At 43.9% G+C, this 24195-nt stretch overlaps 2 protein-coding genes across 4 annotated transcripts in view; one reads left to right on the top strand and one right to left on the bottom strand.

Moving 5' to 3' along the window:
* LOC137614366 (3-hydroxyisobutyryl-CoA hydrolase, mitochondrial-like) overlaps window positions 1–19057 on the top strand; it is a 39431-nt gene extending 20374 nt beyond the window's left edge. For all 3 annotated transcript variants that reach the window (XM_068344155.1, XM_068344156.1, XM_068344154.1), the window contains exon 8: window positions 18831–19057. In XM_068344155.1, coding sequence (XP_068200256.1) covers window positions 18831–18964 — 134 coding nt within the window. In that variant the 3' untranslated portion in view covers window positions 18965–19057. The remainder of the gene's footprint in view (window positions 1–18830) is intronic.
* A 903-nt stretch (window positions 19058–19960) lies between these two features.
* LOC137614367 (protein cornichon homolog 4-like) overlaps window positions 19961–24195 on the bottom strand; it is a 50165-nt gene continuing 45930 nt past the window's right edge. The window contains exon 5 of the mRNA XM_068344157.1: window positions 19961–22807. Coding sequence (XP_068200258.1) covers window positions 22738–22807 — 70 coding nt within the window. The 3' untranslated portion in view covers window positions 19961–22737. The remainder of the gene's footprint in view (window positions 22808–24195) is intronic.

The raw sequence follows: 24195 nt of genomic DNA, 5'->3' as shown, positions 1-24195 counted from the left end.
GCAAGTAATCCTTAATTTAGAATTGAATTTGGTGTGATCAAACCCTTTCATTTTTGCATTAAAAATCTGACCTTTTGAGGGAATATGGAAAGGACCCATATCAAAGATATTGATGAGCATAGGCCTAACTGTGCTTTCTTGCATTACTGAAATATATGCATAAATCTCTTTATGCTTAAACAATTTTTTTCTACTGTACTGAATATTTTGATTGATTAATTTGTGAAATTTTGGGCCATTTGAACCAGGGTTGATTTTTTATTAAAGTAAAAGAATTGTGTAGATTTGTTTTTAAGACCCTTTGAAAAGGGCAAACTTAGACATAAAAATCCTCAACTACAGGTACAGAGCTCATTACTGTATTTACACAGTATGACTCAGGTTTGTATAGTTACGAAAAATACAAATTGTTTTAAAAATTTGTAGTATTTTTTATAGCATATTAAGTATGTATTGCTCCTAGATTAGTATGTAAACAAATTATACTGTAGGAGAGACACATCTTCAAGAATAGTGTCGAAATAGTTGCATTCGTTTAATATAAAAAATGGTAATTTTATTTGAGGTGCCACTATGGTTACCTTACGTGCTAGGTTAGGAAAGTGAGCGAGTAGTTTCCAGGTTGTTCAATTTGTTTGTTGATAGAGTTTTAAGAGATGTGAATACTCAAGTCCTTGGTCAAGGATTGAAACTTATAGATGAGAGTGATTGTGAGTGTTAGGTGACTCGATTGTTGTTTGCGAATGATTCTCTATTGGTTGCAAACTTAGAGAAGCTGGGACGATCAGCGACAGTTTTTGGAAGGGTGTGTGAGAGAAGGCAGTTGAGAGTTATTGTGGGTATGAGTAAGGTTATGAGATGGACAAGAAGGGAGGGTGGTGTTAGATTGAATATCATAATGAATGGAGAGTTACTTGAGTACTTGGGGTCTGTTGTTGCTGCAAATTATTATTATTACTTGCTAAGCTAGGAAATAAACTACAAGAGAAGTTTGAGAACAGTAACATTAAAATAAATCTTTAATATATAAATTATAAAAACTTCAAAATAACAATGGTAAGAGAGAAATAAGATAAGATAGTGTGCCAGAGTGTTAGCAAGAGAACTCTAACCTAAGACAGTGGAAGACCATGGTACAGAGGCTATGGTACTACCCAATACTAGAGAGCAAAGGTTTGAATTTGGAGTGTCCTCCTAGAAGAGCTGCTTGATGGAATGGAAGCAGATATATATATCATAGAGTGAATGAAGGATGTAAAGTATTAGGGCAGTGAAGGTAGTGGTAAAAAATAGAGGGTTAGGAATGAATGTAATGAGAGTTTTGTATGAGAAAGTGATTGTACTAACTGTGATGTATGGATCAGAGTTGTGGGGAATGAAAATGATGTAAGAGATAGAAATTGAATTTGTTTGAGCTGCAGTGTCTTAGGAGTATGGCTAGTAATGGTTAGAAACAAAGTAGTGAGGGTGAGAACGGGTGTATGAAATGGATTAGCAGTTAGAGTGGATATGAATGTGTTGAAATGGTAGAGAATGGAAAATGTCTGTCTGCTGAAGAAGGTGATGTATGCTAGTCGATTGGAGAAATACAAAAGGAAGGGAAAGGTTTGGGTGGATTGAGAGAGGGAAGGAAGCTCTTGGTGATAGGTAGCTAGATATGAGAAAGGCAAAAGAGCGTGCTAGAAATAGGAATGAATGGCGAGTGATTGTGACTCAGTTCTGATAGGCCCTGCTGTCTCCTCTGGTTGCCTTGGTGACCGCTGAGGTAGCAACAGTAGGGGATTCAGCATATGAAGCTATATTTCTGGTGGATAATGGGGGAGTGTGGGCTGTGTGGCTCCCAGCAGTACCAACCAAACTCGGCTGAACCCTTCGTCAGGCTGGAAGAGCGAAGAAAAAAAAATCTCTATTTTTTTTGTCTGCTATCCCCCCAAAAATTTGGGGAAGTGCCTTAACAAATTTTTCATTTGAATTTTCACTTTGCAGATAAGGTCAGAATTTGCAAGTTTTTGCTAAAAAAAATGATTGTATCCGGAGTTGAGTACTTTAGTTGAATATCATACTATTGTATTGCTATGAATCTCCCCGGATGTTCGTATTGCTTCTCTAGAAACCTGATTTAATCAACACATCTGAAAAATTTAAAAAATTTTCCCATTTTCTTTATGCTTCAAATAATACATGCCCGTAACAAAGAAACAGAGCCCTCTACTACAAGTGGTTGGAAGACCAGGTTGTAGCCTCAGGAAATATAGTTTTTCAATATTAAACTTACCCGATAATCATGTAGCTGTCAACTCCGTTGCCCGACAGAATTCTACGGAAGGGATACGCCAGCGATCACTATACTAGAAGGGGGTGTACTCACCAGCGCCACCTGTGGCCAGGTACTGCAGTACTTCTTGTTGACACCACCTCAATTTTTCCTCTGTCGTGCTTCCGGCAAGACGTTCATGGATACGCTTATAATTTTGGAGTATTGTTCACGGTTTTTGGTGAAGTATTTCTCTAAGATTTCAGCTTTCGCTATACTGGAAACTTTTCTATTAGCTTAGATAGCTTTTATTTTGTTTTGATTAATGGTTAACGATCTTTTGCTTGATTTGGAATCCCCCTTGACTAGCTCTTTGATTCAAGATGTCCGACCTTTCACAAGCCCCTCCCCATAGACGATGTAGGTCTTGTAATAGGCGTATTCCGAAGGCCTCGGTTGATCCTCACACCGCTTGTTCCGACTGTAGGGAAAGACCCTGTCAGTTGGAAGATCGATGTGAGGAATGCGCCGGACTTTCGGAACTTGAGTTTGTTCGATTCCTCAAATATTCAACTAAGTTAGAGAGAGAGAGAGTTAGGAGGAGTTCTGCTCGCTCTTCGCTTTTTTCCTCACCTCATGATCCTCAACCTTTTCCTCCCCCTGTAGTGGCTACCCCCGAACCTACTATTTGTGCTCAGCCTGATATGTCCGATGTTTTGCGTGCCATTCAGGCTTTAGGTGACAAAGTGGAATCGGTAGTGAGTGACCATAAGTTTCTCTTGGCGGACGTCAAAGAACTTAAGGTCAAAAGTGCAGTAGGAGGTGGTAGTGCCAGTGCTGTGCCAAGTGCTAGTGTCAGTGCGGTGCCGAGTGCTAGTGTCAGTGTCAGTGTTGTGCGTGAGGGTACTTCTGTGCGTGCCAGTCGTCCTCCCAGTCCGGGACCTCTTGCAAGCTCCCAAGCCCAGGGGAGAAGCAATGTCGAAGGGCAAAAGGGTTCGGCAGGCCTTGATCGGCGCACAGGAGTATCCTCGGTGGTTGCGGGCGTGTCTTACAGAGACCGTCACTCCCACCCGCAGACGATTGAGCCCTTATTTTCCTCGTCTGCAGAAGAAATTTCGGGGAGAAAACGCTGGACTCAGGTCTCAAGACCTCTTAAACGTAAAGTCCAGACCTCAAGAGTTCAACAACCCGGATGCAGTCATTGGATTAGCTCTGACTCTCCGCAGTCATCAGGTGACTGCACACCTCCTAAGAGAGGTAAGGCGATGCCTCAACAGACCTCATCTTCTGTTAAGGCTTTGCCTCAGCAGACCTTAGCGTCTGTTGATCCTAAGATGACTTTGCTGCAGTCCATGCAGTCGCAGCTTGCGGTCTTAATGCGTGAGTTTCAGGCTGAGAAGGTTACACCTCCTCCTGCGAGCGCTCCGCCTCACCGCAGTCCAGTCTGCCAGGCGTACGAAGTTGAGGTTCCTCAGGCTACCTTACCGCATTCGGAGTTGCCAGTTACCAGCGTTGTGCAGCAACCTCCACCTTCCTTAAGACAACCTCAACAATGGGAACAGGAGTCTTATGCCTTACTTCCTCCTCTTCCTCTTGCGGTTAGACCATCGAGGCAACAACCTCTTCCATCCATGAGGCAACCACCTCAGCTCTCGCTGCAGCGACCTCAACTTTCCTCAAGGCGAGAGCCTCAACTCTTAAGGCTAGCACCTCAAGAACCTCAACTCGTGAGACAGGAACTGCGTTCTGCGCAGCCGCTACCTCAACTCTCGCAGCTCACACCTCAAGAACCTCAACTCGTGAGACAGGAACCTGCTACTACGCATCCACAACCCTTGCAGCAAGCGCAACTCTTGAGACAGGAAGCTCATGCTAGGAGTCAGCCACCTCAACGCATGCATCTACCTTCCTCTACTCTACTTGACCAGTCTTTGCAACCTGAACCTCAGGTTTTAATTCAGTCGCCTCTCTCCACACTTGCTCCTCAGACCGCCGCAGAACCTCCTTCTTCCCAACCTCTTGACTTTGTCGTTACCAGCCCTCATCCTCTTCAACAGAGACTTGAGGATGAAACCGCAAGTGTTTATGCACCCGCTTGTCAAGATTCTGCTGTTCAGCACACCGCTGTTACTGTACCTCTCGCTTCGCAACACTCTGGTGATGAGGTTTCTGAAGAGGAAGCTGCGCACCTAGATGATCCCTCTTCGGACGTGGAGGAACCCAAGTCTTCTCCTCACTCCATTGACTTTCGCAAGGTCCTGGCTCTTTTCAGAGAGGTATACCCGGACCATTTTGTTTCTGCTACCCCCCGCTCTCCTCCATCTGAGTTTTCGCTGGGCATGCAACCTGTTAAGTCGGCCTATACTAAGCTCGTCTTTGCTAGATCCTCTAAGAGAGCTTTAAGAATGTTAGGGGATTGGTTGCAGTCCAAACAGCAACTAGGGAAGACTTCCTTTATGTTCCCACCTACTAAGCTGACTTCTAAGGCGGGCGTATGGTATGCCACAGGAGAGGAACCAGGCTTGGGAGTCCCTGCCTCTGCCCAGGCTGACTTCTCAAGTTTGGTCGACTCTCCTCGTAGATCAGCGATGAGGCGCTCTAAGGTCTGCTGGACCTTTTCCGACTTAGACCACTTCTTAAAGGGTATATTTCGTGCCTTTGAGATTTTCAATTTTCTCGACTGGTGCCTGGGGGCCTTGAGCAAGAAGACCACCCCTGCGGACAAGGACTCAGCCATGCTTATAATGTCCTGCATGGATAAAGCAATTCGGGATGGGTCCGGCGAGCTTGCATCAATGTTTGTTTCAGGAGTACTTAAGAAAAGGGAGCAACTTTGCACTTTTCTTTCTACTGGCATCACATCTTGTCAAAGGTCTCAACTCCTTTTTGCTCCGCTTTCTAAGTTCTTGTTCCCCGAAGAGCTTATCAAGGATTTGTCTGCGGCCCTTATTCAGAAGGACACTCATGACCTTGTGGCCTCTTCAGCTCGTAAGGCTAAGGTTGCTCCCTCAGTTCCCAGAACTTACCGCACCCCAGTGGCCGATACTCCTGCTACAAGGTTTATTCCGCCCTTTCGTGGCAGAGCCCCCAGCCGAGGAAGTACCCGTCCAGACTCTTCCAGGAGCAGGTCTAGGAAAGGTCCCAAGACTTCAAAAGGCAAACACTGACTCTCCTCCTCTCCAGACAGCAGTAGGAGCCAGACTCAAGACCTTCTGGCAAGCTTGGGAAAGAAGAGGTGCAGACGCCCAGTCTGTCAAGTGGCTAAGGGAGGGTTACAGGATACCATTCTGCCGCAAACCCCCTCTGACCACTTCTCCCATCAACCTCTCTCCCAACTACAAGGAAAAGGACAAGAGGCTAGCGTTACACCAGGAGGTGTCGCTCCTGTTACAGAAGAAGGCAGTGGTTATAGTCCGGGACCATCAATCCCCGGGCTTCTACAACCGTCTCTTTCTGGTGGCCAAGAAGACAGGAGGTTGGAGACCGGTGCTGGACGTCAGCGCGCTCAATGCTTATGTCACCAAGCAGACGTTCACTATGGAGACGACGAAGTCGGTCCTAGCAGCGGTCAGGCAGGAGGACTGGATGGTCTCGTTGGATCTGAAAGACGCTTACTTTCACGTTCCTATTCATCCAGACTCCTAACCTTTCCTGAGATTCGTTTTTGGAAAGGTTGTGTACCAATTCCAAGCCCTGTGTTTTGGCCTAAGCACAGCTCCTATGGTGTTTACGCAACTGATGAGGAATATTGCAAAATTCCTCCACTTATCGGACATCAGAGCCTCCCTTTATTTAGACGACTGGCTGTTAAGAGCCTCCACGAGTCGTCGCTGTCTGGAGAGTCTCAACTGGACTTTGGACTTGATCAAGGAACTGGGTCTATTAGTCAACTTAGAAAAGTCCCAGCTCATTCCCTCCCAATCCATCGTTTACCTGGGAATGGAGATTCGGAGTCAGGCTTTTCGGGCTTTTCCATCGGCCCCAAGGATAAGCCAAGCCCTAGAATGCATCCTGAGCATGCTGAAGAGGAACAGTTGCTCGGTGAGACAGTGGATGAGTCTAACAGGGACCCTGTCATCGTTAGCCCTGTTCGTCGAGTTAGGGAGACTCCACCTCCGCCCTCTCCAATTCCATCTAGCAGCTCATTGGGACAAGGATTTGACGCTCGAAGCAGTCTCTATTCCTGTCACCAAAGAGATGAAGACCACTCTCTTGTGGTGGAAGACCAACATCCTTCTCAAGGAGGGTCTATCGTTAGCGATTCAGACCCCCAATCTTCATCTCTTCTCGGACGCATCAGACTCGGGCTGGGGCGCGACCTTGAACGGACAGGAATGCTCGGGAACATGGAACAAGGAACAGGAAACGCTCCACATCAACTGCAAGGAGCTGCTGGCAGTTCATCTGGCCTTAATGAACTTCAAGTCCCTCCTGCTAGGCAAGGTGGTGGAGGTGAACTCCGACAACACCACAGCCTTGGCTTACATCTCCAAGCAGGGAGGGACCCATTCGAGGAAGCTGTACGAGATAGCAAGGGACCTCCTCATTTGGTCAAGAAGTCTAAATCTCACTCTAGTAACGAGGTTCATTCAGGGCAACATGAACGTCTCAGCAGATCGCCTAAGCAGAAAAGATCAAGTCATCCCCACGGAATGGACCCTTCACAAGAGCGTGTGCAACAGACTTTGGACCTTGTGGGGTCAGCCTACGATAGATCTGTTCGCCACCTCCATGACCAAGAGGCTTCCTTTGTACTGTTCCCCAGTTCCAGACCCAGCAGCAGTTCACGTGGATGCTTTTCTGCTGAATTGGTCCCATCTCGACCTTTATGCATTCCCGCCGTTCAAGATCATCAACAGAGTCATTCAGAAGTTCGTCTCGCACGAAGGGACACGGCTGACGCTGGTTGCTCCCCTTTGGCCTGCAAGAGAATGGTTCACAGAGGTACTACAATGGCTGGTCGACGTTCCCAGGACTCTCCCTCTAAGAGTGGACCTTCTACGTCAACCTCACGTAGACAAGGTACACCCAAACCTCCACGCTCTTCGTCTGACTGCCTTCAGACTGTCGAAAGATTCGCTAGAGCTAGAGGCTTTTCGAAGGAGGCAGCCAGAGCGATTGCCAGAGCAAGGAGGGTATCCACTCGTAGAGTCTACCAATCCAAGTGGGAAGTCTTCCGAAGCTGGTGCAGAGCCAATGCAGTGTCCTCTACCAATACCTCTGTAACCCAAGTAGCTGACTTCCTATTACATCTAAGGAATGAGAGATCCCTTTCGGCTCCTACGATTAAAGGGTACAGAAGTATGTTGGCTTCAGTTCTCCGCCACAGAGGTTTGGACCTTTCTTCCAACAAGGACCTTCAAGACATCCTTAAATCTTTCGAGACTTCTAAAGAACGTCGTTTATCCACTCCAGGCTGGAATCTAGACGGTCTTAAGGTTCCTTATGTCTCCTAGGTTCGAACCTCTCCAGTCAGCTTCCTTCAAAGACCTTACTCTCAAGACTCTTTTCCTCGTCTGCCTTGCAACAGCTAAAAGAGTTAGTGAGGTTCACGCCTTCAGCAAGAACATTGGGTTCACATCCGAATCTGCAACATGTTCTTTACAGCTCGGATTTTTAGCTAAGAATGAACTTCCTTCACGTCCTTGGCCTAGATCGTTTGAAATTCCTAGCCTTTCCAACATGGTGGGTAACGAGCTAGAAAGAGTTCTTTGCCCTGTCAGAGCTCTAAAATATTATCTTAATAGGTCAAAACCTATACGAGGACAGTCAGAAGCCTTATGGTGTGCAATCAAGAAACCTTCGATGCCTATGTCCAAAAACGCAGTTTCGTATTATATAAGGCTTCTGATTAGAGAAGCCCATTCTCACATGAAGGATGAAGACCTTGCTTTGCTGAAGGTAAGGACCCACGAAGTGAGAGCCGTAGCCACTTCGATGGCCTTTAAACAGAACCGTTCTCTGCAGAGCATTATGGATGCAACTTATTGGAGGAGCAAGTCAGTGTTTGCATCATTTTATCTTAAAGATGTCCAGTCTCTTTACGAGAATTGCTACACCCTGGGACCATTCGTAGCAGCGAGTGCAGTAGTAGGTGAGGGCTCAGCCACTACATTCCCTTAATCCCATAACCTTTTTTAACCTTTCTCTTGAATGCTTTTATTGTTGTTTTTTGGGTTGTTACGGTAGGCTAAGAAGCCTTCCGCATCCTTTTTTGATTTGGCGGGTGGTCAATTCATTCTTGAGAAGCGCCTGGTTAGAGGTTGTGTAGAGGTCCTTTAGTATGGGTTGCAGCCCTGTATACTTCAGCACCTTAGAGTTGTTCAGCCTCCTAAGAGGAACGCTGCGCTCAGTAAGGAAGACGAACTTATTAAAGGCAGAGTAATGGTTCAAGTCGACTTCCTTACCAGGTACTTATTATTTCATTGTTATTTTGAATAACTGATTATATGAAATACGGGATACTTAGCTATCTTATAGTCATGTACACTGGTTTTCACCCACCTCCCTGGGTGTGAATCAGCTACATGATTATCGGGTAAGTTTAATATTGAAAAATGTTATTTTCATTAGTAAAATAAATTTTTGAATATACTTACCCGATAATCATGATTTAATTGACCCACCCTTCCTCCCCATAGAGAACCAGTGGACCGAGGAAAAATTGAGGTGGTGTCAACAAGAAGTACTGCAGTACCTGGCCACAGGTGGCGCTGGTGAGTACACCCCCTTCTAGTATAGTGATCGCTGGCGTATCCCTTCCGTAGAATTCTGTCGGGCAACGGAGTTGACAGCTACATGATTATCGGGTAAGTATATTCAAAAATTTATTTTACTAATGAAAATAACATTTTCCATCGATCTGGCAATGATCAGAAACACTGAGGTTGTTTACATACTGTTTTAAGATGTCTTCCCCTGGTTTAGTTTATAATTATTACCTGGAATGTACGTGGGAATTATTTTTGGGAGATCATGTTCCACATTCCCCTGTATCGAGTCAGGGGCAATTCTGTGATTTAATTATCATTGTGAAGAGTGCATTTTCACTCTGGACCACTAATGGGAAAATATATTTTGTTGATTAATGATCAAGTTAACAGTTTCAGCAAGCTTTGGAAGACTAGGCTAGTTGATTGTGGTTGGATGACAATATTGACACATCGCCACCTGTAAACAACACACAAATTCAGGCTTTTTCCAATAGTGATGAGCTTCACAAGGCCTCAATATCACTCATTCTCTTCAATTAATCTTTAAAAGTCCAATGAGTCCCCCCTTATTATTAATAATTTTAGTCCTTCTCAACTTGCCCTCCCATAGTCATTATAAATTAAAGTGTTTCATTCAGTAAGGGTTGTGAACGTATGCCGTATTCCAGATTCGGAAGCCTCGCACAGAGCCTCAAAATCTTTACATGTTTTAATTCTGCTGCGAAACCCTTGCTCTGTAAGACTAAATTAAATTGTGAGGCAACAAACCAAGCAGGTTGGTCTGATCTTATATCCCCTCCGCTCACTTAAGTAAGCGTTTCTCACCCTAACAGTAGTAAAATGCTTCATATTGCTTATGTAGATAATGTGTCATATCAGATTCTTTAATCCCTTCAATTCTGAAAGTTTCAATGAATTTGGATCGTTTTCAGCATGTTTCAGCAGATGCCATTCACTGGCAAGCTCAGCCATTCTCTCGTCTCACATAACTTTAGTACTGTAAATACAAATTAATAGGAGTCTACGTGTTCCCACTGCTACCCCTTTTTCAAAGGGTAAACAATGCAAGAAATCAGCTGATACTTACTCAGACAGTAAAAGTGAGGAAGTGTACCACCTTTGCAATCTTTGCGTAACCTTATTGCTAAACACGCATACTCTTATTATTATTACTTGTTAAGCTACAACTTTAGTTGGAAATGCAGAATGCTATAAGCCCAAGGGCTCTAAAAGGGAAAATAGCCCAGTGAGGAAAGGAAATTAGTAAAAACTACGAGAAGTTTAAGAACGATAATAACATTAAAATAATGTAAATCTTTCATAGATAAACCATAAAAACTTGAAAATAACAGAGGATAAAAACTTCAAAATAACAAGAGGAAGGGAAACAAGATAGAATAGTGTGCTCGAGTGTACCCTCAAGGAAGAGATCTCTAACCCAAGACAGTGGAAGACCATGGTATAGAGGATAGGCTATGGCACTACCCAAGAATTGGATTGAATTGAATATAGGATTTAGGCATTAAGCCAAGCACTGGGGGACTACCCAAGACTAGAGAACAATGGTTTGATTTTGGAGTGTCCTTCCCCTAGAAGAGCTGCTTACCATAGCTAGAACCTCTTCTACCCTTACCAAGAGGAAAGTAGCCACTGAACAATTGCAGTGCAGTAGTTAACCTCTTGAGAGAAGAAGAATTGTTTGGTAATTTCAGTGTTGTCAAGTGTTTGAGGAAAGAGGAGAATATGGAAAGAATAGACCAGACCAGACTATTCTATGTATGTGTCGACAAAGATGAAATGAGCTGTAACCAGAGAGCGGGATCCAATGTAGTACTCTGGCCAATCAAATGACCCAATAACTCTCTAGCGGTAGTATCTCAATGGGTGGCTGGTGTCTAAATTAAGTTTAGAAGTCTCTCATCCTACAAAATGAAAAATTTTTTATTTCCAATGCAGGTTATACACCTCAACTCTCCAACTTTCTTATCAATACAAATTGTCTCGGAGGTCAGACAAAGACTTGAGATTCAGGTTCACTTTCAGTGCTTAGACCCTCTTTAACAGAGAAGTATGCTACAGTAATTGATATAAGGCAGTTCGAGTACTGCAGCTGACCTTTTCTTAAAGGATGATTTAGTACACTTGTGTCTCATAAAATAAATCTTCGTCATTTTATGTGTAAAATAGGTGTAATTTTCAATTAAAATGAGCATGGGGTTTAAAGATTTATAAGACTGTTCAGTAAGCAATTGTTTGTTTATAATTTAGCAAAGGCTAGTGTTCTGTTGGCTTAAGCGTCAGCTAAACACTCGAGTGAATTACAAGCATTGTCAGTTTAGGCAGGTTTTAAGGAACACGAGAAGTCACTTTTACCTTCCTTCAGGTCCAAAATGTTTTAAAGACTAAAAGAGTTTGCCTCAATTTATGTACATTCCTTCACTAAAACTGGATGAAGACAGTAAAGTAGAAAGTTTTTCATCCAGTAAAAGTAATGGAGTTGTACTGTATTTTTGACAAACCAAGGTAAGAAGAGATAGTGTCCCTAGTTTGTTCTGTGGACTGAGGGTCCATAATAGTAACCAAAAATACTCTGACATTCCTTGTTAAAATTTGATCACAGAAACACACTAGGATTAGATTTAAAAATTATCAATGCTTTATTCTCTATCACCTTTCTTATCTCCTGCAGAAGGGTCATATGTTTTGCCAATCCTCGGTGATAGAATGACATTGATTGATACCGGAGAAGGAATTGGGGAGGGGAAGAGTTGGCGAACGGCACAAGGTATTCTAAGTGTAGGACCTGGACCATCCAGTTCTCTGCTCTGTGGAACCACCACCCCCCTCCATTCCCTTTGTAGGCATACCATCATTGGTGGTAAGGCAGGGGGAATACCCACCCTAGGGCAGGTAGTTCCCTCTGCCTCTTCCCCTACCTTGGTTGCGTATTCTTCTTAAGAATAGGCTGAAGCTGGCAACTCCCTATCTTCTCAGGCTGCATAGATTGGTTCAGTGGCTTCAACTCTCCTGAGGTTGATGGCTATGATGCCCAAAAAGGCACTGCCACCTGCATCAAGTCCTTTTCTTCTCCAGTCTTGCATTGTTCCTACGATGTCGTCAGGTGGAAATAGTGATGGTGTCTTTAGGGAGCCTTTCTGAACATTCACCTTCTCCCGGCAACCAGTGCATTTATTTATCTTTGAAATCATGGCTTCCCAGTTTGTCTACTGGTTGGCAGCCTGATGCATAAGGTATGTAACCCCCCCCCCAACACCCGTTCAGAACTGCAGAAGCTTCGCGCCTTGATCCCTTAAAACTTCCTCTGAGGATGAAAGGAGCAACCAGTCGTCTAGGTAACGAATCTGGCGGATGCCCCGTTCGTGAGTCCACACTGAGACTGTCGCGAAGATCCTCGTGAAGACCCGAGGCGCTGTGGAAAGTCCGAAGCAGAGGGACCTGAACTGCAAGGTCTGGGCACCCCACTTCACCCGAAGGTACTTCCTGCTGGAGGGGTGGACTGGGATTTGAAAATAAGCATGCTTGAGGTCTATGGATATCATGAAGTCCCCTTCCCCCAAGGACTCTAGGACCGACTTCGGGGTGTCCATCTTGAAGTCTGTTTTGCACACAAACTTGTTGAGAGTCGAGAGGTCTATGACCGGTCTCCAACCTCCTGTTGCTTTCTCCACCAGGAAGAGCCGACTGTAGAAGCCCGGGCCCGGGTCCCGTACCGTTTCCATTGCTCCCTTCGCCAGCATCGTGGAAACTTCCTCTTGTAAGGCTGTTCTCTTCAAGGGGTCCTTGGGAGCCAACCACTCCGCCCGAATAGCCGGGATCAGGGGCGGAGGTTCTGCCAGAAACGGTAGCCTGTACCCCTCCTTCAACACTGTTACTGTCCACGGGTCTGCTCCGTGGTTTTTCCATGCTTGCCAAAAAAGTCTGAGGCATCCCCCCACCTGAGGCTTGGGCAGGAGTAGGGGGCCTCTCTCCCTATCTTCTTCTGGAGGAGCGACCTATATGCCCCCTCCTGGAGGCCGAGAAGGAAGTTCTAAAGGAGACTGGGGCTGATGGTGCTCCTGCTCCCCTACGGGAGGGCTGAGACGGCTGTGACCAAGAAGCAGCTGGGGAGTCTCTCCTGTGCTGGCTAGACGAGGCTCGAGGAGTAGCAGGACCATTGGACGCGGGCCTCCTGTGGATGGGCCTCCTCGGTGCTTGAGGTCTAGGAACACTCACCTCCTTCCTCTTCAAGACCTTCTCCATGATCTCCTCTACCTCCTTCAGGGGAAAGAGGACGTCTTCCCATAGGGGCAGGCTTCTCAGGGCCCTCGCTTCCCTGTCCGGTATCCTCCTCGACAGCTTGCTCAGGACAGTGTCTCTCCTCCTGAGTACCCAGTTGGGTGATTGGGCTAGGGACAGGTAGGACAAGAACTTTAATGCCCTACCTTGCGAGATAATTAGCTCCTTCAGGAGAGCCTGATTCCCCAGAGCTGAAAGGTCGTAGGAGGATTGAACACTTACGGGAGTGGAGGCCCACCAATCTAGCCAAGAGGTGACGTTCGCTAGGTCTTTTGCCATCTCCTCCATCATAGTCGCCTCTGACTGGGAGAAGCAGATTGGGGCTGATGAGGCCCTGTCTTCCGGGGGCCCCTTGGCCTAAAACTTCGAGGGAGGGTTCCAACTTGCAGGCCCCTGGACATTGACCCTCCGGAAGGTAGAATTTACTCTGGGACCTCAGTCCCTGGAGCAATTTCGAGGAGCTTTGAGACTTGGGGGCCTCTGCATTGCCAGACACAATCTTGTTGACGTGAGCTCTACTGAGCCTCACGTCTCTGGCCACTGGAAGAGCCAACGGAGCCCTCCGCTGGGCGGGGGCCTCCATTAGCTTATTGAGGCTAGAGCGCCAGGGATCCTCGTCGGAGGGTTCAGGCTCCTCAATACGATAGTGTTGTCTAATGAGGCCTATCACCCTCCTGTAAGCCGAGTCCTCCGCTGGGGCGCCCTCCACGTCGTCGTCGATGTCCTCCGTCTGGCGGCCTACTTCTCTAGAGGGAATCCCACTGACGGATGCCTCCGCGTAAGGCTCTGGACGGAGGACGGGCATTGCCGTGGTGGCGAGGGGCTCCGTCCTCTGTCTGTCCTTAGTCATGGAGGACTGTCTCTCCTTCTCCAGGGTCCGTGGTGCCACTTTCGAGGGCATGACGAGGCTGCCCGTCTGAGGGGGTGACTCCCTCCGCTGGGCGGATTGAGTCAGAACCCTCGCGGTCTTACGCCTGTCGGAGGAGGTCTGCGAGGCCGGGTCCCTCCGTGGTTCTAGCTTGTGGCTAGAGGAGAACCTTCCTGGAGACATGTCTCTGGGTCGCCAGCCTGAAGTGCTCAGGACCGAAGTAAGGTCCACGAGCTTTCTGCAGGGGATGACCACCCATTCCTCCTCTGGTGATCTGCTCCTCCTGAACTTTCTCCTAGGAGACCTGGAGCGCCTCCTCCCATGTCGAGACCTGGAATGTGACCGAGAACGGGAGTGCCTCCTCCGGGATCTCTCACGCTTCCGTCGGGAATTCCTCCGGTTTTCTCCTTCCGAGGAATAAAGGGTTGTAGCAACCAATGAATCGGAGGCCTCTTCATAACCCGTCCGAGGGGCCGAGGCCCGGAGATTGGTCGTCTGAACGGCTTGTTGTCCTACGGAGAGCGCGGGCCGCAGGAACACTGCCGGAACTGACGACGGCGGTGCTGGGGGAGAGCGTGGAAGCTCTACGTTGGGGAACCAGGATCCGAGGCCTTCCTCCAACCTCAACGGGGACCTACAGTGCGTCCTAGGAGGGACTCATTCAAGGGGACCTACAGTGCGTCCTAGGAGGGACTCATTCAAGGGGATCCGCTGCCGGTGAGTCTTCCTTCTCTGGGGCGCCTTCAGCTGTGGAGGTACCTGAAAAACCTGCCCATGATGCGGGCGAAGTGACAGGGACAGTTTTACTCCACATGGGATCATCCGAAGAGACGTGACCCGCGTGCACCAGGGCATCGTCGCTAGGACCCCCACTAAACTCACCTTCAGGCCCTCCACTTGGCTGGAAAGATGCTGCTACCCCACTATCATGGATAAAAGACTCTTGGAAGAACCTCTGGCTTCTTCCCCGCAACGGACTTACCTCGTCCCCTACTCTGGGAAGGGAAACCTTACTCGACTCCTCGTCCCCTACTCTGGGAAGGGAAACCTTACTCGACTCCTCGTCCCCTACTCTGGGAAGGGAAACCTTACTCGACGGTCCTTCTGGAGACGTAAAGGGCGAAGAGGTGTTAGCCTTCTTGGGAGACCGCTTGGCAGACTTCTTTTTCTTGTTACTGAATCGTACCCACTGGACCTCACTCCAAGAAACGCACTCCGGACACATGTCCGACGGAGAACACACACTACCCCTGCACGACGAGCACAAGGAATGAGGGTCTACCTCCGGCTTGGAAAGAAACGCACCACACGACTTCACGGCTCTAGGCCCAGGACAACGGCGGGGATGCTCCATCACGCACTATCGCAACACCGCAAGACACAGGAACGCAGCGGGAAAGGGTAATAAGGACAAGGATAACACGTGAAAACACAAGGTAACCACACGGGGACACAAAGGGATAGCACAGGGATACCACGTGGGAACCACACGGGACACAATGGAGTCAGGGACACAAAGGGTCGCACTGAGATAAGGAGAGCGTCGAGATATCACGACGCGACCAGAGAACTTACTGAGGGTCGAGACCCAAGCTAGCACGCTCCCTGATCCGGGACTAGCCTCGGCACGTATCCTTCCGCCTGAGGTTAGCCTTCACAGAAAATGGAAGTAGGGTAAACTACACAAAACTCTGGTCGGATGAGAGATTTCCAGGTACTCTTAAGAAAGTAGTTTGAGGTAAGTATGTTAGGAAAAATACAAAGTACTTAAAATTTGTGATCTTTTAACGCTTGCTTCTTCACCGGTGAGATCAAAACTTATGTGCCTGCAAGATAGCTGACTGCTCGAGACCAGTAGTCAATCCAAAAACCAGCCTGGGAAGTATTCATAGCTGTGGCTTCCATAGCAAATGCTTCCGCCCAAGAGAAGCAGACCAGAACTCCTGAAAGCCTCTCCGAAGAACACCCTGGTGTGATGAAGGCTACTTTAGGATCAGTCGACAGCAGTGATGGTAATGCTCTGAAAATCTAATAGTAGTACTGTATTTCTTTAGTTTTGAAAAAGGGATAGAGACTAGGCTAGAGGACTTGCTAAACTTAAGGGTATCCCTCTCTCCTGCTACATTGTCCTCAACCTTTTCTAGAACTAACTTGACTGAAATAGACTAGGTTTAATGTTGGAAGGAGCACGACACATACGATCAATACAGGCCTACCTGGCCTTCAGTGCCCCCTAAACCGTAGACTCCCTGGATGATCCAGAGTACTCTGAAGAAGGTTGATGCACTTTCCCCATTTTTCCATTGCCAGAGTTTTGGGAGCTGTGGGTCGAGGGGTGATCTTTTCAGACTTCTGTATTGCAGGCGGACGCTGCTCCCTCTGAAGATGGAGGGTCTTCAAGAATGGGGCGAGAGGTGGAGACGAAATACAAAGCTTCAATTGTCTAGTTTGAGAGTCTCACAGACTGTAATTTTTGTCTGGGATCTGATAGTGGGGCTTATCCTTCCTAAGGGCACGTGCTGAGAAGGGCGACAGATTTTCTGAACGTTTGTAGTTCTTCCAGGGGCAGCTAAAGGTTGCGGCCAAACAAACTCTGAGAGTTTGTAATTCTCTGTAAAAAGAAATCTCCTGAGGAGAGGCTCTTTCTGTGTAAAAAGAAATTCTTGAGGAGAGAGAGCCTCTATGTGTTCTTGCCCTCACATCTCCTCTAGGCAGTGTAACTTGTCCTTTCTACCTTTCTCTTTCCCTGAAGTGGAACCCTATCTTTGCAAGCGAAGAAGAAATCCGAGGTAGAGGGACATTCTCCTTGGAACGAACCAGTAATCCGTCGCATTCTCTGATGACAGTGAATCTTTAGGCAAGTTGTCGTTTGAAGGAGTGCAGGAGAATTGCGAGAACTAAACGGCATGGGTTAGACGGGACAGAAAGTGCCGATGATGAGAAGAGTGCCTGGAGCGTGAAGGAGAACGCTGTTTAGATCGTGAAGAAGGACAATAGGCTTAAGAAGAGCGCCTGTCAGAGCGTTATGGCAAAAAATGCTTAGAGGGTGTGGGCAAAGTGTGGCTTGACACAGAACTAGAGCGCCCTAGCTCAATGGCGAGAAGCGGAAGAAAGGTGGTGCCCCTCATGCTTGGTGATCTGCAAGACTACTGAAGAATGCTTGGTCGAATGATGGAGACAAGGAGAAGCGCTAGGACTATGACGCCGGGAGTGGTGATGGTGCTTGGAACATGAAGGCGAGACATTCACAGGTCTAGAAAGCGAGGATCTGGACAGTGACTGCTATTAACTTTCAAAGAGGAAGACTTGCAAGGAAGTTGACGAGCAACCCAAGGCGAGTGCTTGTGAAGAGGAGGACAAAGGGCAATAGCCTTCTGCAAAGTTGGGAGGAGGAGGAGAACTGCATACTGCTCCTGGGTGGACCCAAGGGGCAACAATGTCCTGCTCCAAACGCTTTGAGTTCTGCAAATGAGGTTTCTCTGATGCAGATCCATGGATACCTTGCGAAGGCCAGAGAATCCGTAAGGATTCTTCCTTCAGCTAAAAAGAAAGACTCCTGAGGATGAGGAGCTGTCATTTTGCTCAGGGGAACAGGGGCTTCCTCTTGCCCCTGGGGCTGTCTAAGTATTAAGATAAGAGTCAGAGTGGAGTCCTAGGGGAAGAAAAATCAGACCTGGACTAATTCTATTTCATAGAAGACACCAAAGGTGTAGAATCCCTCGTTGGTTTCCTCTTCCATAAGCTGCACTTCTCATCACAAGGTGAGGCCTGCATACGCTTATGGCCTTAAAGCAAGACTGGCAAACTGCATGAGGATCTACCTCAATACAACTCGATGAGCTGCAGGGGTTCTTCGGTGGTACCCCTAGGCATGTCTGCCTAATGGGCATAGTCAGAAGCAATCACTCGCCCAAGCACAGCTGGGAAAGAAAAGCAAAACAAAGATTATTAACCCTTTTACCCCCAGGCTCTTTGGAAATTTCCAACCCTTAACCCCCAGGGAGTTATTTTTTTCCCAGCATATTTTGCAGTATATTTTTTTAAAATTGCTCTAACAGCCTTAATTTTTGTCATAGAGAGGTCAGGGTTGTCTCATTCTCTTGGAAAATGCATGAATTTTTTCAAAAAATTATCAAAAATATGAAAAAATCAATTTTATAGCATTTTTTTGCAAGGATGTACCGGTACGTCCATGGGGGTAAAGGGATGGGTTTTGTGAAAAGTACCAGTACGTCCTTTGGGGGTAAAAGGGTTAAAATCTGCTGGGAGAGATAAAGCAAAACCTGCCAAAATTTCTAGACTACAGTGTATGTCTATAGTTTCCGAAGGATGAAATCAAAGTGAAGAGCTGTGAGGTGGAGGTGGAGGTGGAGGGGGTGCTACCGACAGGTAAACTACCTGCTCGTTGTTTACACCTTGTTACAATTTTCAACTGCCATTTTACAGATTGCACTGTTATCTCCTATAAGTAAAGGATGGTGGTTTGTATTTGCGTAGAAATAAAGTTGTTTTAATCATTATTTAAAGACAAATGTTTTTTTATATAACAACCTTTTAACTTTTGTTAGTCACTGAAGTCAAATATTCTACAGGGCCTTGATGTACAGTATTATTAATAACGTCAAAATGATTTAGTTATACATTCTCTCTTCATACAAAAATCAAATGCAACAATAGCATACTTCTTCCCTTCCCACAGGTATAAGAGCAGTGTTGATAGACAAAGATAACAAGCCTGCCTGGAAACCAGCTACGTTAGCAGAAGTAACATCAGACGATGTTATAAATACCTACTTTGCACCTTTACCTGCTGAAAAAGAATTGATATTTTGAGCATGTAAACTCGAACTGTCGATTAGTGGGTTATAAAGTATTTTAATGTGTATTTGGGAAAAGAATTGCAATAAATTCCATAGTTATTTTTTAGTATGATGTTTGTGAATCTCTACCCATCATCTTTGCTTATTGCTCTACCTATCATCTTTGCTTGCTGCCTTTTTTGAAGATGTATGACAAAGAAATACTACACGGAATTTTGGGAGCTGTTCCATGCACAAATCAAAATTTTTTGTAAAAACCATCACAATCTGCAAGGTTGATTTATCAGAAGTGGAATACACAGCGCACATATTCTGAATGGACTTGCTTCTAAACAACTAGATAAAGATTGTTGGTTCTAAATTTGTTATGTGCAATCTTTTTTTTACAATGATAATTTTCCCTCTGCACGAAAAAAAAAAAAAAAAAAAAAAAAAACTCCTGGTAATGCAAATAGCAATACACAACTTAATTTGGCAATTAATATCAAATCATAATTATTATGCTCAATAGGACCCAACATATATTAAGATAAAATAACAAAACACTGAACATGGTATATTTTAGGTATTGCACTGTTTTGGAAGTGGAAATAATGAGGGATAACTAATGGAATCTTCATAGTAAGTTGCACTTAAGTGATATAAAAAACTACTTTATATTTTGAATGCAGCAGTAACACCACACAATAATAATAGTATTAACATTAATGACCTATGGTGGAAACCAAAGAAGAGTTAGGGGTCATATACTTTTTGCCTGAGAAAGGTTATCGAGCCAAATAGGATACCAGGATACTCCAGCATGAGCATGTTACATCATAGGGAAATGAAGATTTGTCACCATGCACATTTTCTGCATGAGATCCTGTAAGATGATATATACTCACATCAAAAGTTTACCAGTTAATTGAAAAGCATTTCAATCTAAGAGTAAGCTTATAAAAATCCCTACTTTAACAGAATGGATATTCTGAGTCTCCAAAACTTCATAGCCTTATAAATAGACCTATACTGTTGACTTCTTTATTAATAGTTTACATATTTCTTACTTTCTTTAAACAAATAAAAGAGTTATAGTGATAACTTTGAATACAGTATCAGCGAGTTGAGTTGAACAAGTAATTAATCCATGGACAAGACAAGATAACTTCCCTGAAGATACATATACCTAGTGAGCTATTCATATTTTTATACAGAATTTCTTAATGCAAAAATAACATTATTCTATCCTTTAATGCCTATCCTGTTTCCAAGTCTACAAGTAACAGTGAAACGAACTACAGAATTAGGAAGCAAAAATAGTTGCATCATATTTAAGTACCTTTTATGGATAATGTAATTAGATGAACCCCCCACATTGTTGATAGTACATTGGAAGTCACCAGGGAGAAACTGGAAACAGGAATATGTAGCTAAATTATGTACCGTGTTGGACTCGTGACCACAATACCAAGGACAATACAGTACAGCATTAGTGAAATACAGAGTAATCTTAGGACATTTATACGGCTTCCACAAAAAAAATAACTGATTTGCATCAACCGACAGTACAGTATTGAGGGGGGTTAAAAGATTAAATTCTTATTTAGTGGAAAGCTTACATGGAAGTTATTAAGAGAATATTGTGCAATAAGTCACAGTTAATTGTGGGGCTGCCAAGGAAGTGTGAAAAAATATTAAAATTTAAATGGCAATGGTACATATTGCTTTTTAAACTTTAATTAATTTCAGGCAAATTAGCTAATATACTGGAAATTGAAAGATGCTACAGGATAATACCATTATTTCAATATAATATGCATTTCCTGGAGTCTACTCAGAACAACTGCAAAGTAGGAAAAAACACTGCTATGCTACATTTGAAATAATAAAGAAAGCAACTGGTGTACCTTACTGCTTAATTGTGAGGTCATTAGACAGATTTATTTATGGGTTTCTATTTCATTTAACTTTTGCTACTAACCATTCATGATTGAATGTGCAAAATGAGCAAAATCGATCATGACCAACACAAAACAGAAACATTACCACTATTGACAAACTTGAACGATAACCCTTATAAGATACAGCACGGTATACAATAACGATTCTATTGTTAAGTCTGAACAGTTCTTATTGATGATGTTTTGAACTATAACCACTAAGAGATATACAGTAATGTTTCAATTGTTAAGTGCCTGAACAGTTCTTTTAGATGATGATGTTTTGAGCTATAACCATTAAGAGATATATACAGTAATGATTCAGTTGTAAACTCTGAACAGTTCTTTTTGATGATGATGATGTTTTGAACTATAACCATTAAGAGATATAGAGTAATGATTTTATTGTTAAGTCTGAATAGTTCTTTTTGATGATGATTGTTTGAACTATAACCATCAAGAAATACAGGATAAAATAATGATTCAATTGTTAATCCAGAACAGTTCTTTTTGATGATGTTTTGAACTATAACCATTAGGAAACACACAGTAATAATTCTATTGGTAAGTATGAGCATTCATTTTCAATAATGCTGTCCTGTTATATACAAACCTACTTTTACCTTACTATATCCAGTTAAAAATTTATCTAAAGTAATTCTTACTTATCCCAAAAGCATTGCATCCTATATTTTGTCTATATTGTTCATGCATTACTGAGTTAAACATTCTCTTTAGCTATATTTTGGCAACATTTGATAAAAGAGTTAACAGAAGAAGGTAGTATAACCCCAAGTAATAAACTACATAAACGCTATTTTCGAGAGAACAGTACTGTAAAAAGAAAAATTGAAGTTTCATAAGGAGTAAAAGAAAGGTGGTATTTCCCACCACAATGCAAAGAAGAAAGGAGAGGATTCCTGAGAGTAAAAAAAATTAGCACTACTTTCCTAGGAAGAGTATTGAAGAAAACGCATTTCTACTGGAGCAAAGCTAAGAAAGGGGACGAGGGGAAAATAAAAATAACAGGAGTCCTCCAGAGATTGTTCTTGCATAATATAAAAATAGAACTTATAAGCAGTTGCAGCTTTAAACTTCAGGTAGGGTTAGATTGTTGGTATAATACTGATTGTTTTTACAATATCATCAATGATTGTTTTTACAATATCATCAAATTGATATTCTACCACATCAAAAACTGCTGGAGATATATTCCCTTTGCTATAAAAATTAACAGCAATATTCTTTTATTTGAATTTATTGTAAGAAATAACACCAGTTGACTAGTTAAAAAAAAAAAAATCACCATTCATGAAAAGAATCAGGGTATACTCAAATACGATAATATAAAATCACATTCGTACATTCTCATTAAAATGATAAGGAAAGCAACAAATGTTTTAAGCACAATGGACTATGCAGGACTAAACATCTATAATTTACAGAAATACTAAGCTTTTTTATGAAGGGTAACTAATGTGTTTACTTCATGAACTTTATGGATCTTTATGTAAAACCTACACTATTTCAATCATAGAGAATTGAAAAATTTGCACTAAAAAGCATGTAAAAGATACAGTACATGCTTCATTTTATTTCAACATGAGTTAAAACTGTACCCCTAAGCATCATCAAAATATTAAAAGTACTGTATTTAATTGCACAGAAGCATAAACTGACTAGAGTCAGTATTTGTGCAAAATTAAAAGTGAGCTAAGCCGTAACTAGAAAGACCTCTAGCCTCATGGGCTGGAATGCTTGTCAAAAAACTATCATCCCATGATTATGCTTTACCTCCTCTTTCATAGAGGAAAAGGGACAGATCAATGAGACAGATTACAATTCACAACCCTCTGCTCACGACCTAGAACCCAGTATCATCCGCAAAGTCTGGCTTTGGAATAGGATTTGATCGGAGAAGATGAGTAAGGAAACTGCGGAGAGAAAATGTCACGTTATCAATGTTGCTGCTGTTGGATATTGTTTTGATGCATTTAAAAAATCTATCAAGCTTTAGAGGTTAAACATTGGCTTCAAGCAATATGCAATTCACAAGGAACCAGAAGAGATCCATGACTAAAATTACAACTACAAGAGATCCATGACTAAAATTACAACTACTTACAAACAAAAATCAAAAATTTTAAAAATAATTTGTATTTTTCCAACTGAACAAAACCGAGACTTTGACTATAGGAAAATACATAACAGCGAAGCTGGAACACAACCCGTAAAATTATAACATGTAAACAACCGACAGGAAATTACCTATCGGTAGCGAGGAAGCAACCACCGCCCTCGCCCTGCCGGCTCACTGAATTCACTCAGATCGAAGTCTGGAACTTTTTAGGGGCCTGTTCAAAGTGGGAAAATTTGAGGAAAAAGACTCAGATTTGTATAGTTAGAGAGAAAATACAAATTACTTTAGAAAAATGTCTTTTACTACTTGGCAGACCTATCGCTAGATGGAAGGAAGTTCCCTTCTCAAACTAGCTGAAAACTTAACCCAGGAATGCAAAACTCAAGCATCTTAGAAGCATAAGAGAGGAAAGGCTTCTACACTTCATGAATCATAGAAGAACCAGTGGGTTTCACGTCCCTTGCTTTTAAGGGTTGTTCTTGAGCTGGAATCTTCCGTGTCCTAGCCCCGATTTGAAATGGGTTTGTTGATCTTGCAATTAGAAGGCTACTTCAAGATTATAAGTTTGCCTGGCTACACCACACTCCCACTTGTAAGGAGTTTGGGGAAAAGACTCTTGCATGCTTGAGCATGAACAGGTACATGCTGAATGGGGCTATCTAACTATCAGATCGAGTCCAGCTGGCGAGGTCTTTCAAAACTGTACCCCAAGATAGGGGAAGATTGAAAGTAAAAGAAAAGGCCAGCTACTATTTACTTTTATCCGTTTTAATCGCAACCTTGATCCGATACAGCTATACCACCCGCAGAGCAGCTACAAAAGGTTCTTAGGAGAAAGTGTCTTGGGACCTGGGGGTCACATCCCTCAGGTAGTGGCCAGTGTGCATTGTGTGATGCTTCCAATGCCTCCATGAAGAAACTGCATCAGAGAAATTCCTTTTAAAAGCTAAAGAGGTACTAATACCTCTTGGCGTGAGCTTCTATATGTATCCCTTCCATGGAAGAGGAAGTGAGCACCCGAGAGATAACCTCTCACTCAGAACATGAGTGTGTTCTTGGACATCTTTGATCTTCCCATGCTCAAAAAGAGATGTTGCAATAGAGGTCCAACAGTCCTTATTTGCTTGAGATAGCACCTCAGTGCTCTCACAAGCCACAATAATAGCAAATCAAGATCCTTGG

This window comes from Palaemon carinicauda, chromosome 20 (assembly GCF_036898095.1).
Source record: "Palaemon carinicauda isolate YSFRI2023 chromosome 20, ASM3689809v2, whole genome shotgun sequence".
Classification (NCBI taxonomy): domain Eukaryota; kingdom Metazoa; phylum Arthropoda; class Malacostraca; order Decapoda; family Palaemonidae; genus Palaemon; species Palaemon carinicauda.
This window is presented reverse-complemented; position numbering and strand designations above follow the sequence as displayed.